Source organism: Diplotaxodon limnothrissa, linkage group LG20 (assembly GCF_057381915.1).
Source record: "Diplotaxodon limnothrissa isolate DT_005_m linkage group LG20, D_limnothrissa_male_GT1.1, whole genome shotgun sequence".
NCBI classification, from domain to species: Eukaryota; Metazoa; Chordata; class Actinopteri; order Cichliformes; family Cichlidae; genus Diplotaxodon; species Diplotaxodon limnothrissa.
The window spans coordinates 36,035,904-36,054,857 of NC_140615.1; the positions used below are offsets into that span (position 1 = coordinate 36,035,904).

Below are 18,954 nucleotides of genomic sequence, written 5' to 3' on the forward strand. Positions count from 1 at the left end.
GGCTTCTTTAAAAGACCCAAAGTGAGACGACTCGTTAGCAAACCGGCCTACAGATCCTGGCATTAATCATGCTGCATATACAGAGATCTGTTGATTTATCAGTGCGATCAAATTTATATCAGTTTACATAAAAGTATCAGGATTAAAAGAACTCCCCGTGATGAACGAATGCAATGAAAATGAGAATAATATGCCAGAAATGGCTGAATAAGCAGAAGATCAAAAGGTCATGTGCGAGCTTTAAAAATATGAATCGCTTTGAGAAACGTTTCAAACAGACGACTGAAATGTTTTTTCTTATTCCTTAACACACTGAACCGAACGACCTGAGCTTCACACTGTGAGTGTGCGTCAACCTGAGAAGGTGCTCCGCTGTGATTGCACTGACACTCGACCCTAACTGGGACCCGGCGCTCTCCGTGGTGCTGAAATGCCACATTCCTCCGCGTGTGTGTTCTGTCTCAGCAGGTCTCAGATCAGGTTCATTTTGCTTTCCTCTCATTTGTTTTCGTTACCTGATTCTCATGGATTTTTTTTTTAATGGCAGAAACCCCCTGGAGATTTTTAGGTCAGGAAACAAAACCCCTTCTTCTTCATTCCCCCTATGTAACACAAATTCACTTACCTGATTTTGATTAGGTAAATGAATTTGTGTTACTCCAATTCTGCAAACATAAAACCGTCAAACGCACGAAAGTTCACTGTGCATTTATCTGCAGGTGAACAATGAGACAGTCTAACCTGCTTGTTTCACAGGCAGGTGATTAAAAACAGACAAAGAGTTTCTAGTTGAAGCTTTGACAGACTGATGGATTCAGTGAAAGAAGTGTGTGTTTTATGATAGTATGGTTGTGTTTCAGATTGTGTACTTCACGGCCACCTTTCCCTACGTGGTCCTCGTCATCCTGCTGGTCAGAGGGGTGACCCTGCCCGGAGCCTACGATGGCATCATGTACTACATCAAACCCAACTGGTCCAAACTGGAGGAGGCTCAGGTCAGTTCATCATCCTGAAATCTCACTTACAGGCAGACTTTGTCATTGCATGGGGCAGTTTGAATCACTGGGCCTCTCCTTCTGACATTAAAGGGTCTTCATTATAAAATTATGAATTTTAGTTTTTGTCATGTGCGTTCATGGTGAATACACCAGCAGGATTGTCTTTAGGTTGTTTAGGTAGAAGTTTTAAACCTAATGTAGGGAGTAGAAAACCGAGATATTTGTGTTAAAACATAAAAGTAACAAAGTGGCGTAAAAAAGAAATACTCAAAGTACAGATACCTGCAGTATTTGTACTTCGTTACTTCGCTCCTCTGTTGGGGTGGGTGAAGCACCTGAAAGTGCACGAGTGGGAGGTTTAAATCCAGTTTTAGGCTGTCGGGCTGGCTGTTGTTTTTTATGGCTTGAGCATCCAAGATGCTGCAGCGTTTGTCATTAAATGTTTGCATCAAACATCAAACCCATGTGACTCCACAGGTGTGGATAGATGCTGGCACTCAGATCTTCTTCTCCTACGCCATCGGCCTTGGTGCTCTGACCGCTTTAGGCAGCTACAACCGCTTTAACAATGACTGCTACAAGTACGACACACACACACACACACACACACACACACACACTTCACCAACTCCTTCAACCTCAGTCATCATATCTAAACCCTGTGAATCTTTAAATTTACTCCACCTTAAACCTGATCGTGACCTTAAACGCCTTGTTTCCTCTCCTCTTCCTCACAGAGATGCCTTCATCTTGGCGCTCATAAACAGCGGGACAAGTTTCTTCGCTGGCTTTGTGGTGTTTTCTATTCTTGGCTTCATGGCTGCGGAGCAGGGAGTCGACATATCGCAGGTTGCTGAATCAGGTATTTACTCACACCGGACCTGTTCTAATAATTTCCTCCAATGCACTTTTTTATTCTTGGGCTCTATTTTACACGATTCACAGTGTAAATGATTATTTTAATACGCTGCCCTTCAGTAGACCTTCAGTTCATCTGCTGTTTTAGCTCCTCCCTATAAACGCTCTCAAAAAGCTAACATCCATCTGATTGGCAAACTTCCAGAAGCCTACAGAGGGGCAGCACTGAGTACTGGTGTCCATGCTGCGCAGAAAGAAATAAGAGCAGGCTGAAACCTGAGCTTTGAGCTCATGGGGATTACTTTTACATAAGTGCACAGTGCTATTTGAACCATGTTCAATATAAACATAGAACATAGTGCATCAGAGAGCAACATGGGGTTAGTATCTTGCCCAAGGATATTTGGCACGTAGACTGGAGGAGCCGGGGATCGAACCACCAACCTTCCAGTGAGTAGGTGACCAGCTCTACCACCTGAGCTGCTGCCACCCCACTGTGCTTTGGTTTTCCAGCATAACGAGGGTAACTGTTATGCTGGAAGTCAGATTGTTAGTTGTAAAGACGGAGGATGAGCAGCATCTCTGTATCACTTCTCGGGAGGAGAAACGAGACCAAGAGAGTTTCACTGTAACGATGCATTAAAATACAAAAAAAATATCCAAATCTTTACTCTCTGTCTCACACTTTTGGATGTGCTATACATTCATATAGAAGCAGCGCTTGCATCCACTGTGGTGCATGTTCCAGCTTTGATAATCCTTGTTTTAAGAGCCAATCACAATCCAGATTCTAGGAAAAACAGGAAGGGGAAAAAGCGTCAGGTCACATGAGGTCAGCTGATAATTGTGTTGCCTCGACGATTTCAAATGGTGGTTATAAAAATAATGATTACAGAAGGATTCACTGCACTGTAATGAAGACCTGAATGAACCTGTGTGTGTGTGCGCGTGTGTGTGTGCGCGCGTGTCAGACTCCAGCCAGCAGTGTGTGTATTAATAGCTAAGCATCACGTGACGTGGCATCACAAACACACCGTTATATTTAGCTTGTCCACAGAAGGCTGCAGCTCTGAGCGGCTGTTCGGATCAAAGCTTTTCATTCAAACTTAATGAAGACTTTATGTAACCACAGAGCTAATGTTTACAGCCAGGTGAGAATAGTCACATGACAGTTCTTTGGCTATTTACACCTGGCCTCTTCAGCCCCCAGATAAAGAGCAACAGTCCTGGTGGAGGCGTGGTTGTGATAAATATACAGTTTATGATAAAGGGCCAAGAATTCTGAAAACTGCAATAACTCAAGAACAAAGCGACGAGGATTTTCAGTTTGATGCTGTTGATGTGTTCAAGAGGCTGAGCTGTAACACTGTTAAACTAAAACTGATCATTTTTCCGTCCATCCATCTGATGCCCAGATCTCCAGCTCTTCTGGAGGGATACTGAAGTGTTCCCGAGCCGTCTGATAGACACGGTGTCAGCCTATTTCAACTCTCCCACTTGGAGCAGTAACTCCACCCTTTTCTGACAATCATACTCTGAGACTTGGAGGTGCTCAATCTTTCAGTCCGCTTCATTTCTGTTGTTCAGATTTATGAGCAGTTGAGAATATTTAGGTTCATTTAAGGTTCAATAACATCAGCGTTGCTGACTCACTGATTTATGGTTGTTATCGACCCTCTTATTTATGACTTTGGTCAGGTGAAAGCAGCGTGATCGATATTATTATGGAGATTTTTAAAAATCTGGGCTGGTAATAATCAAAATGAGTTTTATTGTATTTCAATTTCTCATTCATAAATTTTCAAGCCTCAGAGGTTAAACCAACAACACTACAACAAAGCCTCGTCCAAGGTGTGGCATTAAAAGCATCTTATTTTATCTAGTTGCTCTAATGGTAAAGTACAAGTTAAGATTATATATACACTTTATCCCAAATTATCATGCACTGTTTATCAGAAAAACTGGGATGCCAAATCAGTCAACACACCCTGTAAGAAACTAGCTTCAATAAGCTATAATAGCTCAATAAAAGTAATATAATAACGTTTAATAAAAAGGCTCAATAAGGTGAAGCTTGTACAACAGAAAGGAGCTCGGTCATACAGAAATAAAACTGCTTTATAAGTAAAAGATTAAATAACATTCAGAAGAACAACATTCAAACCAATCAATCGAATAAAGTTATTCTTTAATGTAAAACAAACAAATAAACTAAAACAAAACAGAAGATGGATCGCTGTGTTCCTCTCATGTGTGACTATAATGAGATGTGCATTAATGAGTCACTAAAGTCTTCATCATGTTCTCATTTCATCTGCCTGAAAATATTTTCGTGTACCTCTCAGGAATGGTGTGTGTGCGCGTGTGTGTGTGTGTGTGTGTCTGTGTGTGAGGACAGGAATCTTTTTATTTAATCTTGCTGTAAAAAGAACAAAAGTAAATCCAATTTACTGAATCCAATCTGACACGTCTATACTGGTTTAAAGTATTAGCATCTGTGTGTGTGTGTGTGTGTGTGTGTGTGTGTGTGTGTGTGTGTGTGTGTGCAGTATTAACTGTCGGATTATTTAAGCGAGGCCTTTCACCTCGCATGCGACAGCTCTCCAGTGCATATTTCTGTGCTGCCTGATGAAACACGCCGTGATTTGTCCTGCTGTAAATATTTGTCCTGCACCTTTAATCTTTCTGCATATCAGCAAATTTATTTTGTGGTATTTGAAGCTGACCATAGCTGAGCAGATGAGACTTTTTCATAATCAGGACAAACAAGCATTTAAAGTAGAACAACCTACTTTCAAAGCTGGATGTTTTATGATGTTTCTGTTACAGCATGATGACGTCAGCCTGTTATTGCTTCATTGTGACATCGCAGAGTGTTGTGTTGAAAAAATAAAATGGGTGTTGTACAGGTCTCTCCGCGCCCTTTCATGTGATACATGGTCAAGTCAACCTTGATCGTGGATACTAACAATGACATCATGGTCAAACGCTTAGCCAACCAATTTCATATTTATGACTCTTTTCTTTTAATATTTATACTGTAGAGCCAGAAAATGAGCTGGTGGCGCTGCAGCTTTAAATTCTGCACACATTACATCTTCTGTGCACATGTTGGAAAAACATGCTGTATGAGCCAAACCTTGAGCCGCATGTTAAAATCCTGTGAAGTCTCTAATGCCTGTGCTTGTGTGTGTTTCAGGTCCAGGTCTGGCCTTCATTGCATATCCAAAGGCAGTCAGTCTGATGCCGGTGGCCCCGCTGTGGGCGGCGCTCTTCTTCTTCATGCTGCTGCTGCTCGGACTGGACAGTCAGGTGACCAACACACTCTGTATCATACCTTTAATCAGCTGCGCATTTTCTCAATAAGTTTGCAGGAGTAACATGGAAATATAAATATCTATAAATATGGGTGTCATGTGGTTATAAACTGAATTTATGATATTTCCCGCAGGATTTTGGTAAATGTTTAATAGATCAGTGGTCCTAATGCAGAGCCTTGGGGGACACCACAGAAGCAAATGATTGGAGAGAAATTTTAACTGGTTTTCAATATTTTACTTGTATTCAGCTTTATTCCTCCACTTCTGTTCAGCAAAGAGACACTGAAGACACTGTATGTCTTTCTCCATGTCTGTCCCTGCAGTTTGTCGGGGTGGAGGGTTTTGTTACCGGGATTCTGGATCTGTTTCCTGGAAAGCATTATCATCGCTACAAAAGGGAGATTGCTGTGGCGATATGCTGTTTACTCTGCTTCATTATTGACCTCTCCATGGTGACACAGGTTGGATGAACAAAGACTTTTCCCTCAAAAATTTAAATTTTTGATGATTTATACCATTTTTAAATAAACTGTCTTTTCTTACTAGCTCGTAGTAACAAAAATGAAAACGCATAACGTGTGAAGGAGCTTATGAGAGAACAAGAAACACTTCAGCTGATGAACTGGTTTACTAAATCGACACTGTTCACTGAGCCGTCTGTTCCTCTGTCTCTGCAGGGAGGGATGTACGTCTTCCAATTGTTTGACTACTATTCGGCCAGTGGGATGACTCTGTTGTGGCAAGCATTCTGGGAATGCATAGTAGTTGCCTGGGTCTACGGTATGTAATAAACACAAACACACAGTGTAGTGCTTCATAGCAACGTGATTGTAAATAGAGCCTTTGTGAAGTTTGTCAGTGAGGTAACCCATCTCAAAATAGGTCTGAAAATCATCTCAGATGATGTGATATTAGAGGTCACGGGTCAACGTGTTTTTTGTCACAAGCTAATATAAAATACAATATCACAGAATAATATGGCAACAAAAGACTATTAAGCTTTGTCATAGTGTGAATACAATCATGGAGAATTTCTAGTGTTTTATGACGTGAGTGGGGAAGAATCCTCAGCATCTTCCTGTCTTTGACTTGCTGATTAATGAACTGCAGGTGCTGACCGCTTCATGGATGATGTGGCTCGTATGATCGGCTACCGGCCTTTCCCCTGGATGAAGTGGTGCTGGTCTTTTATAACTCCATGTGTCTGCATAGTAAGACTGAACAACACTATCCCATCCAGAAATAGAAACCCACAACCACACACACCAGTTTTCCTCCAGGCTATCAGGCACTAATACCAGTTTATTAAGAGCTGAGCGCATACGTACATTTTTGATTATTGTAGAGGAACAAATTCAGAAAAGATTTATATTGATTATACACTTATATTTACCTTTTGCTGTCTCTTGAGCATACAGCAGAATCATATTAAAACTAACAGGCATAGACCAACATTATTCATCAGTTCTGCTGTGACAACATAATGAAATCTCACAGTATCAACACCACAAATCATGTAAATGATGCCAAATATGTGCCAATCTTCCTCTTTAATCTCCCCTTTCTTCCCGTAGGGTATCTTTCTGTTCCACCTGGTGAACTATAAGCCCCTGACCTACAACAATGTGTACGTGTACCCATGGTGGGGCGAGGTGATCGGCTGGTGTCTGGCTCTGTCCTCCATGCTGTGCATTCCTGTCAGCCTTCTCTACAAACTCTTTAGAGCCAAGGGAACCTTCAAAGAGGTAAGCGCCAGCTCACCCTGGACGTGCACGCTGAAACAAAGGGTTATGAATGTATTTAAAAAGCATAGGTACAGACTTACCTCACATGCAGACTTTAAATTGACCTAAAACTGATGTAGTTACTATCAGATAACAAAATTAGCCGAGACCACAAAAAGTTTTACATTTAGATTTTATAAGGTAAAAATGTAAAAGGCAAACCTCAGTCTACCTGAAATTTGGTTTAAAATAAGGTTTTATGTAACTGTAATGTATGTCCCAGCGCTCGTAGCTCGGTATGAAGAGCAGAACATGTGACTTAAACTAATGCAAACACTCCTATTGAGTGACAGCAGAGGTCATTTCTAAGATATCACATCACGCTGCCCAACTTTATATAGAGTCGTTGTTGTAACATAAGCACACGTGGTGACACATGTTACCCTTCAAATTCTGGGAAATATACCTTAAATGAATAATAAAACACATGCAACATTACAGATGAATTAATTAAACTTTTCTTCTCTGAACGTTCTGGTTTCTAAGCTTGTTGAACCAACTTTGGCTAAGAATTTTTATTTTACAGTTAATCACCTGCTACAGTTTTGCAGAACAATTAACTTTAACGCAGCTGTATTAAATACAAATAAGTCAATAAACATGCATCATGCATCATGATAAGCTCAAGGATCTGGAAGTGACAGGTTAAGTTCGATGGAGAGGGGAGAGCGAGTACAGTTGGACTGGTGCTGTTGTAGAAAGTCTGGAAACATCGAGCTTTCTAGCTAGCACCTACACCTCTGCTGAAATGGGTTAACTTGACTTATGAGTGTAACAGAGGGGCACATAGAAGGTTAGGTGGTGGATTGGTTGGAGAAAATCACCAAACTACCGGTTGCTCCCCTGAGGTGCTGGCTGCCACTAGTTCTCCTTGACAGATAAGTTGTCATCTTCCATGCTAATTTTAGGTGACCATGGCCATCAGCTAGTGATCAAAGCAATCACAAGGATGTTTTAGGAACAGTATTGTCTTTGAGACCTAGTGACAGACTGCAACCTCTTGCAACCAGTTGGAGGATAGCAAGACATATTTTTGTGACCGAGGCCTCACTAAGGAAATTTTGTTGGGTATACGTCTAGAAACACAAAAAGTATTTGCTTTGAAATGGAGATAATTTAGTTTGCACAGTCCAGGTCAGCATGTCTAACTTCTAAACAGGAAAAGCTTTAATCAAACCAAGCGATTCCTCCAGATCACATGACTTGCAATCTGTGTGACCACGTGTTTGTTGATGTCTTGCAGCGTTGGGCCCACCTGACCACTCCGGTGTGGGGAGCCCATCACTTGGAGTACATGGCCCCGGATATCAAGTCCTTGAGCTCCATGTCGCCTGGCATCGATGACAACAAAGTCATCATCTTCGAGAGTGTCATGTAGGCAGGACTCCATCCCCGTCCATCCATCCACCTCCGACCAGACAACCGACAGCACCACACTCGACCTTCAGCTTTACCTCCAACCCATACAGAGGCCTCAGAAAGGACTCGAAGTGATTGATTAGATTTGTGGACTGATTGATTGCCTTTGCCCTTCGATTAATTGATTGATGGGTCTCCTTGGACCTATTGATCAGTTGGTCTCTTCATGTCACCAAAATAACCAACGCTAAAGATTTTTTTTTTAATACCTAGAAAAGAACAAAACAGAAGAGGAGTGACACAGCTCCTTCAGAAAGCTTCATAATTCCAACAACCACGAACAACCGGGAAAAAGAAATACTCTGCATGAATGTGGATAAAATGCTAAATAAGGGTAATCTAAAGTTTTCACTAAAGGCAGAATCATTTTGTGTTCTCTAAAAATACAAAACAAAAGAGTGTCTGCTGTCGAGGTCGAAGTCAGAGGTCAGTTTTCCTCCATCACCGATGATCGGTAGTATCAATGCTCTTCTCTCTGGGTGGGTGGGATGAAACGTTAACTAATAAACTGCCATTACATACAATCATCTCATTAAATGTTAAAGGGACTTGTGCTCACTGATTTTTATTTTAAAAAATGGCGGTTTATTCACACAGACAGAGTTGTAGACAGACAGACTGACTGACCCCCAGAAAATTAACAGAGGTCATTTGCTTTGCAACAGGATTTAATAAATGACAGGAAATAGTCTGAGACGCAGTCCCGTCATCAAACATAAAAATGGAAGAAAAGATCAACCGAGAACCAGAACTATCGGGTTGAACGATCTCCGGGACTGGAGAGTAAAAAGTTCAACCTCCTGTTATCAAGCAAACCAGCGGTCCAGGAAGCCAGACTGTGCTCGGAGTCCTGAAAACACCCTCAGACACCCTTTGAGCACTTTGATTGTTGAGGCCCAAATCCTAAAACTCAAACTGATGCCCTGATTCCTTTTGAACGTTTCAATATATCGGTGCAGCTCTGCTGAAGCTAAATACTACAAATCACCAGCTTTTTACTACTGATCCCAGAACAGTCCTGGCTCCTGAGCAGTGTCGTGCTTCTCTGACCGCTGACCTCTGATCTGCAACAACAGATCTGATCTCAGAGGGAAATGTCCAGAGAGACTTCAGTCAGAGTTATAACAAGGGCTTTAAATTGAATCCAATCAAAAACAATTAATAAGATCAGTAAAATCTCCTCAGAGCTTTTAACCCCAACCAGATGCAAACACACAGATGCCGTCAGCTGTTGAAACTGATTTGAAACTAGACTGAAATCTCACTGGATCTGACCTTTAACCCTTCCCTGTCATGTGTCTGACCTCCCTGTGAGGAGGTTCAGGCCTGTGTGCGAATCAGGTCAGAGGTCGGGCTTCGTTCAGTGTCCCCCAGGTTGACTGAAGTGCCAAATGGGGCGCTTCCCGCCCTGCAGGGCTGATCCTAGACCAGGACTCCAGGCTGCCAAAATCAACCTGTTAGCTCTTCTCTCTGCCTCGTCTCTGTCTCATCGATGCTGCAGTCCTCCATCCAAACCTCACTTCTTCCTACTGAACCACTGATGGTGGCACCTTCCATCTCACATTCTCAGTTTCATACGCCTAAACTTTTCCTGTGTGATCAGAGTTCATATCATTCTAGCCATTTGTTTTAAGGGCCTCCCTTTGGGTGTAGCTCCTCACAAAAAGCAACGCTGCCTCTGTATGTGGTTAACCTCGTCTCCGCACAGTAATGGAAATTAGACATTCACACTCTAGTGACTGCTCTGTACGTAAAACCACCAAGAGGTCCAATATTAGAATCTATCACAAAACATTTAACAGGTTTCTAAGATTCCTCAAGAAAAAGAAATATCGATGTGAGATTGGTTTGAATAAAATACTTTCTGAATTGAAATAAGAAAACTAGCATCAATAAAATGGTAATATAAGTACATCGGTGCTCTTCCTTACACAATGCATCGACTGAGTAACACTAACTCACATTCATGAAGTTAGACTGCAAAATAAACTAAAACAAGAAATCACTCACACACTGTCAGTCGTAGACAAATTTATGTAACTGTACACAATTAAATATTATTTGTGTAAAATTAACAGCAGAAAATGACAGTAAGGGGTCATTTGTATTGCTTAAACTGATAAATATGATTTAGCTGGGTGCTACACCTTTTTTTTTTTTTTTTTAACTGAAAAATAGCACGGGGCTAATTTCTAGTGTTAATGATTTTATAACGTTGGAAATGTGTGAACCCTGTGCAAATCGTCTGCACAAAAAAGCCCCACACAGATGAGCAGACACTAAAGTACTGACACACTTCAAACAGTGTTTAAATTTAAGAAAAATTGCTGAAGTGAAATATGAACCTCAAAATTAGCTACAAAAACTATCAACAGGACTTCCACTGATTTGCTTAGTGGACCCAAAATGCACCTTTAGTCTGGAGACCAGAAAAAGACCTGATTTGACTTTAAAACCGAGTCCGTGTTCACCTGCCGTCCGGTCAGCTGGTGGAGAGATGAGAGCCGGAGGACTCAGTGTGGTGCCAAGCATTGCCTTACATTGTTGTCTTAACTCTAGAGCCTGAACGGTTGACTAGCCAAACCCAGAGCCCTACAGGACGTCCTGTGTATGGCTCTGGTTTATATCAAACCAATCAGCAGTCTGCGGGGGCGTGTCTATAACTCTGTCTCCTAGTAACCCCTCACCATCCACCCATCATGGGGAACTATAACAATTAGAATGTCAAATATGCGAAAATTACCTACATTTGCACATTACTGTAAAAAAAATAAATAAAAAAAATAAAGAAATAATGTTGCTAGCACTTTAAAAAAAAGAATCGTGTTAGAAATCGCGTTTTGTTTTACATATTGTAAGATGAATCAGAGATTTATTTTATGGAGGCTTTTATTTTGCTGATACATACAATATGACAAATATATATATATTGAATATCTTTGTGTGTTATCTATATTTGATGCAGTATATAATTGCGATGATGATGATGATGATTTCTGGCTGATTGTTCACGTTTAGCTGGCAAGCACAAGCAAAGCGGTACCTCGAGCTTCAGGCTACCTCACTCCTCATTCAGAGACTTTCAAAGCAAATTTCTTTTGGCTTTTTATGCAAAGTTTTGTCAGCAGTACCGGCTGGTAGCAGGAGGGGATTGTGGGAACCTTTACAGTTCTCCGACACCAATGAAAACAAAAAGTCATGCTTTAAAACAACTTAAACTGGGGATTTTTATGTTGAATTTTTTTTTAAATTTAATGTTGCTGATACACACTGATACTGCGAGGCCTTTGACCAGGTGTATGACTAGCTGACGTGAACAACCAGCGTAGGGCGGGGCTATTATTCCGGCGGGCTTGCTGCGATGCAGTGATATGAAGACTGTCGAGGTTTCATGTGGATCTGAGCAAACTTCAAAAGGGAATTGTTGGGTTCTCTCTTTTACTGACTTCTAATGTTCAAAGTGCTCAAGTGTTTGAAGAGTTTTAGGTTTAGATGATTTTTATTCTTTGGGTTTTAAATCAATATCAGTGTTCTCCCAACGACCCCCCCACGGCTCTCACGTCATTACTTGAGTTTGATAGAAAAGTATGACAAACAATCCTTTAAAGTAAATTTGCTGATAATTGCTGTAACTGCCATTTGAAGTAATTAGGAAGCTCCTGCCACTCACTGTCTCAGTATAGTGAGGTGGTCAGGCCTGGAGTGACAATGCCAACATGCGTGCAGCTGAAAAGATAAACAAAACAAACACTAAGATACTCCACCGGTTAGTTTAAGACCTTAATTACAGCCAGATACCCAAGAACGTGAAGAACAGCATTAGCAGAATCAGCAAAACAGACACAAATCTGGTTTCTGTATTTAATCTCTGGCTTAAAGCCCTGTTCAGTCAGAACGGATGGAGGTTTTTAATCCAGTCAAATAAACGAGTCGGATGAAATGGTTGAGTTCAAAAACCTGCATCCTTTACAACAATGATAACAGTCGCCCTCTATCATGTTTGGTTTATGCAAAGTAAGAAGTCAACATAGCATAATGGACACAAACAAGACAAACTCAGTCATTTTCAGACCAAATGGAAACCTAATTATGAAGACCAACCAAAGGGACTTAAAAACAGTATTTGGGCTGTAAAGTCAAACATCATCTGCATAAAAAAAATGCTTCAAAAACACAATTCTTTGGATTTGGTATGACTTCTACTATTCAATTATATCAATACCTCTGATGTAAATCTATATTAAAAGTTTGATGTTTTAAGAAAAAGCCCATAGTTAGCCTGAGAATCTTCCCGTTTTCTTCAGAGTCAGTGACCTGAAAATAATTGTGCTTCTCGCTGAGAAAAACGTGAACAAATCAAAAATAAGGGAACAAAAAATAATGTATAAGAGAAAAATAAAGAAGGGTTTTAAATTAGAGAAAGAAGAGGAATCCTGCTCATGAGGAGCTTGTTGTGGTTGGAACTTTTACAGTTACTACCCAAATACACAAAAGACTCTCTTACAATTCTCAAAGAGAAAACCACCTTAAATGGGGTTTAAGGGAAAGAGTGCAGAGCTCAGATGAGCCAGTTCCCAGAATGTTTAGGATTCATCTGTCGATCAAACTTTTCATATTTAAATGAGAATCTAAAGCGAGGATGCCTTTTGTGCAGCGTTCTGCTGCAGTGTGCTGGGACGTCTTCTAGGAGCCAAAACAAAAGTCATCAGCTCAAAAATACTTCAATACAAACCCTTCTTTCAGTTATTGTACACAACTAATTCAAGAATGGATCAAAGACAAAAAGTTTCTAATTTTTTAAAATGTACAGATGACTCACTAAGTTATCAGTGACTAATGTCACTGATAACTATTTCATTAGTAAAACTAAGCTTGCAGCAATAACCAATCAAACTCACAGTTTAATGTTCAATGTTTGATTTTTTTAAAAGTTGTATTGTAGTGTTCTCGTCTTGTTTCCGGACTGGAGCCTGGGTGGGTCAGAGTGTGAAAAAACAAAAAGAATCTACAGCCATTTAAGAAAATGAACATGTATGTTACAAAATCAATGTTGTTTCATGTCAGTTTGTGTGCTCTTCTGCCAAAACACATGTTGTGACAGAGTCATTAATCCAAAACTGTGACTGGAAACGGCCAGGCTGGATGCTGTAAAAAACACCTGCACAGGTGCAGGGAGGTGGCTCTTTTTAGTTTTCCTCACTCAGGCTGAAGTGAGTGATGTCACAGGTGATGGTGTGAACTGAACATGCTATGCAAACGGTTGTGCTTCAGCCTGCGTGTTTCTGGACGAACAATCAGACATTCAGACAACAAAAATGACCCAATCTGGATTCTCACAGTGAGAAATGTTCTGGTCTCATCTGGACTGAAGCCACACTTTACTATTTTTTTAAATAAACAGTAACTGATGTAACTGACCTTTTACATATCAAACTTTTTAATGCCTGCCTGTTATTTTCATTTTCAGACAAGTATTTAAAAATAAAAAACAAACAAACAAAAACTGATTTTTAAAGAGTAAGAACTAAAATAAAGTAAAAATAAGTCAAACATCGATGTGTTGTACTCAGAATGTGAAAATCTTTAGCAAATTACTTTTATGCAGCATTTTGAAATGCACATCCAGAATGTATCCATAGTTAAATTTTTTGAGATCTTTTTTTGTGCCGAAATTTTTAATGCTAATTTGCAGTTGTAAAAATTAAATCAGAAACGTAGCATTAAGGACGACAGAAATCACACCTGAAACTTGGTGATGGAACAACTAGCAGAGCAGAAAAGGCTCTTATGTTCAGTTTTTAAGTTTTATATTTTAATTCAATAAAGTTAAAACTTTTAAAATCTTATGAAAGAGAACAGAACGGATGCTTTTTTTACATTTAAATTTTATCCCTGAACTTGTCCATGTTGCTCTGACTGTCCGATTGTTCACTTCAGGTTTTTGATAAATGATACTTCGCTCAGCTGGTTTCCTTCAGTGGAGAGCGTTTATTTCCCAGAATCCTCCTGCTGTTCTCAGACCCATATAAAGTAGATAACACTCACAGCAGAGATGTTAGCAGAATGTTTAGCGGTTATTTTACAGCCGATAAGTTGCCAAAATATTTAACATCCAAATAAACCAGAACTACGGAAGCCTAAAAGGGAACACGCAAAGAAACGAGATGATGCATTAAGGTTTCGTTTCTTGACGGAACAGGAAGGTTTTCTGGGAAAAGCAAATAACTGGTGCTGTGGAAAAACAACCAAAAATATCACCGTGTGAAATATTTTTTTGGGAAGCTAACCTCAGGTGGGATTTTTGCAGCAGTGGAACCAGCAGGAGGCGCTCTCCTCCCCTGGGAAATGTCATCAAGTTTGGGCTGGAAACAGAGACAGAGACCCCTGACAATTAAAACCTGCTGAAATCAATTAAGGGTTCAATAAAAACACTGACGTGTACACAAGATCAAGCTAAAATTGGAAGTCAAGTGAGTGAAATGACTGTCACAGTAGCTTCCACTGAAGGCAAAGTACAAAACCAAACAACCATCCAATCACAGTCAGGCAAAAGTACCGTAGCTAAACATCATCTCATTAACTGAACCCATTCACTGTAACATAACAGATTCTGAGTGAACGTGTACACGCAACAGACAGGAAAGACTTCAGCCAGCAGGTCCTGCCTCTGTCCCAGCTCAGACACAGCTACATGGTGCCCTCAGTGTTGTAACTGTGTCTTTGTGATTTGTGTAAACCACAGTCCTCCATACATAACTGTAGAGCAGACTCTTGATTAAGTAGCTTAACGAAGTAACTAGTAGTCGTGCTAATGATAATAACGTAACTCGGGGGCTTCATGTTAACGAGTCACCAGCCAAAAATTTTGCAGAGTCAATGTTAAAGAGTTAACTTTGAGCCCTGTCGGTGTCACCTGTGTTTCATCGACCTTTGACCCCTGCGAGGGTCTCCATGCTGCCAGCTGCTGTGATCACTGTGCTCATTCACCACCCAGTAAACTAACAGCAATAAAACTAATGTCACAACAAACAGCTGATCTATCTGTGTGGTTATTGGAGTATATAAGGTCCACTGAAGGAGAGTTATTAACTGGTTACATCCCACTGGTTTAACGTTCACATTAATAAAACTTCACTTCTTTTATTCACACTTTATTATTTTGTCAATCACAGAGTCAGATTTTCAGGAACCTAAAGCAAAAAACAGACTGATTCAGTCAATGGACGTCTCTCTGTGACCAAGAGGAGAACATTTCATTTGTTTACATAAAGACAAACAAAAGTTAATGATAGAGTTCCACAAGGTTCTTTGCTGGGGCCAATACTTTTTCACCATCACACTTCCCTCACACAACACTGCTCTACAGCCAGAATGCTTCTGCCCCTTATGTAGTCAAACATTGGTGACTGTGGCACTGAAACTGATGCTTTAATCTATTAGTTGGCTCCAGTTTTAATGGGATGCTGCTATTTCAGTGCTGAAAGTGAAAGTTTTTAACTTAAAGTGGGAAAATGTCTTCATATACATCATAACGCCTGAATTTTAGAAAAGATTAGATGCTAATTTTAGATGGCCAGTGTTGAAAACACGCAGTTCTTTGAATCTTTGGGCTGAAGGAGGGACAATACTCGGTGTATAAATGCTCAATCAACAATCATTTATTTCCATACAATTCAACAGTCAGAGCATTACAACGTCCGGACGGGAGAGATGCTACCAGAGGGTCAGGCACATGTCTCAAAATGGTGACGGGTTGCTCAGCTTTTTATAGTCTCTAGTGGCCCCCAGCTAGTCGTAAAAGCCAAAACATCACATTTTTTCTCTGTTACAGCGCCTAAGTTATGACCTCGGCAGTTGTTTCTCTGCTTTCTGTAAGGTGGGGGTGTGGAATGTGGTCTATCTATCTCCCCTGTCTTTAGACACAGAGTCTCCTGCTTACAACCTTCTCTTCATGATTCAACAATTAAGCATGTCAAGAAAACAGTGTAACACATTCCCAGCAGATCAAGGATGCACCTTTATCTAATGAACTAATATGTGAATATGTTCTGTTAACTCAAAAGTATAATGAGAACTAAACTACATACAGATCACACACTCTATTTTAAAGGGTATAATATGATCTACAACAATATCATAATTCAACTATTTTGATTACATCTATAAGGTAACATATAATAACAGAATAATATCACAATGTAAACATGTTATTTTCATCTCTAAATTTATATATTTTAAAATAAGAGTCTGTCTCTATTAACTCCAATGGAGGCAGCTTCAAGTGGTAACTAGAGGAACTTCAGCTTTGAGTACTTGTATGCTAGCTTAATCTTTCAGCCCTGCAGGTTGTTGCTTATACACTGAAGCCACTCTCGTGCACTGAAATGTCCTTGGCTTTATCCATGAGCACACAATTTAAAAAACAGTTAATAACTAGACAGTATTTCAGTGCGTCACATTTGGTTTACACTAAACTTCATTACCTGTGTGCTGCTCCAGGTGAACAAAACAGGAGGCAGAGGGCGGAGCTGGACCAAACCATCTGCTGTCACCACATGGAGGAGGGGAGATATGGTTTTATGTCAGGGGTGAGGGAACTCCAGGCCTCAAGGGCCGGTGCCCTGCAGGTTTTAGATGTGTCCTTGATCCAACACAGCTGATTTAAAGGCTAAATTACCTCCTCGACAGGTCTTGAAGGTCTTGGGTGTACGTACGCTTGCCTCAATGATCCATTAAAATCAATCATGGTCTACTTCTAATGACTTCACTGATTTGGAGATGTTTTTTTGTGTGTAATTATTTTATTTAAGCTTATTGAAGCTGATTGCTTCAGTAAATTGCAGCCAAACTGTGTCATCCATTTACTCTCACAAGGGACACGGCGTTAAACTGGTTCGACTTGGGGGTGAAAAACACCACTCAGACAAATTTTGATCTATTTTCCTTTTGTTATCCAAATTTATTCCAGATCATCACAGAGCTCTTCTTACTCAGATATTGTGCGCCACATCTGTAATTCAATCTGCCAACAGAGTGCAACTGGTGACCTGTGTGAATATAAAATGACACTTTGCATCTGTTGAGCTTCAAGTGTCAAATCAAATATCTGAAAACGCTTTTAGAAGCTCAGCCTGGCTGTAACTGATCTCTCTCACTCACACACACACTCACACACACACACACACACACACACACACGTGTCGAGCAGCTGCTAAATATACCTTTAAGTCGGTGTGCCCTCCACTCAATAATGTGTTGATCCTGGAGACCAGCATAGAAAAAAAGGACTAAATGTTTTATTCAGTTCAGTTAGTGTCTGAGGTCATAAACTGCGCTTCATTCAAAGTTTTAAGAATTTTCCTGGACCGACTGAACTTCAGTTCTTGAATTCTAACAGTTGTCAAACAGGGCTGTCAGCTGTCTGCCAACCGGACTTTTGCACTGCTGATGGTCTCAACCTCATTAAGAAGGCAAGAAATACCACAAATGAGGCACAAAGCACAGATGTGAAGTGAAACCATCTCAGGTGACTTCATCATGAAGCTGACTGAGAGACGTTCAAGGGTTTGCAGCGCTGGTAACAAAACAAAGGGCGGCTACTTTCAGGAATCTATAATATAAAACATATTAAGACTTATTTAGGATTTATTTTGTTTGCTCCGTACTTTTGCATGTGTTCGTTCAGTTTTGATGCCTTCAGGAAGAATGTACAATTTAAATATTCATGAAAATAAAAGTTTGTGTCCAAACTTTTGGTAGTATATTTGTTTGTATTAGGGTCCTGGTACTCAGGTTTCACCTCTCAGTCCAAAATACACACTTATTAGGTTCATTTAGGTTCTCGAACTTTTTCACAGAGACCCCACAACGTTTCTCAGTCCATTACAAAAAAAAAGGTTTCAAGTAGACACCGAGCGGTTAAGAAGACGGATGGATGGTCAGAGGCTCGGCCCAAAAAGTCCAGTATTCCACTCGTATTTAACAGATCACCGTATGGCCATCTGTCAGTTATTGTGTCAGTGTTATGAGGCAAAATCCTGTGTGTCTGAGGAGAAGCCCAAATCTTTGAGGACATTTGTTCACATTAAGTTTCTTAACTCTACTTTCAACCACAACTGCGTGCCAAGTCCTGTACGCTGAACCTAATTCTATCCCATCAAACCTAAACCCTGAAACAGACACAAACTTTTAAGAAAATGTTTTTACTCCGATCAGTTTTTCACTTAGTCTTTGGTTTAGACTTATGGCAGAATATCCTTATAGCTGTCCTCGTTTCCAAACTGTAACTTTATGACTGTGATCAGTCTTGTTGTCCTCCTGTGGTCATGTGATGTGTTTAAGAAACATCTAAGAAAAGTAAAGCAGGCTACAGTCCATGTTAAAGGAGATTCAATCAGATGATATTTAACGAAACACACCAGATCTTCAACCAGCAGGACATCAGATTTTCTTTCAAATCCTCTGCTGTACTGCATGCACTGTGGCCATGAAAGCAGCAGGTCTGTTGATCATTATAAATATTCACTGAGGCCTGAACGGCTCAAACACAGTCTGAACTTCCAGGAAGCAGCTGAC

The 18,954-nt window shown here is 40.3% G+C and overlaps 1 protein-coding gene across 1 annotated transcript in view; it reads left to right on the top strand.

Annotated features, from left to right (window-relative positions):
• The window catches only part of slc6a8 (solute carrier family 6 member 8), a 44,576-nt gene extending 29,177 nt beyond the window's left edge, over positions 1-15,399 (top strand). The window contains exons 5-13 of the mRNA XM_085343808.1: positions 861-995; positions 1,476-1,579; positions 1,736-1,860; positions 5,056-5,168; positions 5,500-5,637; positions 5,854-5,956; positions 6,287-6,387; positions 6,751-6,921; positions 8,204-15,399. Coding sequence (XP_085199934.1) covers positions 861-995; positions 1,476-1,579; positions 1,736-1,860; positions 5,056-5,168; positions 5,500-5,637; positions 5,854-5,956; positions 6,287-6,387; positions 6,751-6,921; positions 8,204-8,338 — 1,125 coding nt within the window. The 3' untranslated portion in view covers positions 8,339-15,399. The remainder of the gene's footprint in view (positions 1-860; positions 996-1,475; positions 1,580-1,735; positions 1,861-5,055; positions 5,169-5,499; positions 5,638-5,853; positions 5,957-6,286; positions 6,388-6,750; positions 6,922-8,203) is intronic.
• The last annotated feature ends 3,555 nt before the right edge of the window (positions 15,400-18,954 follow it).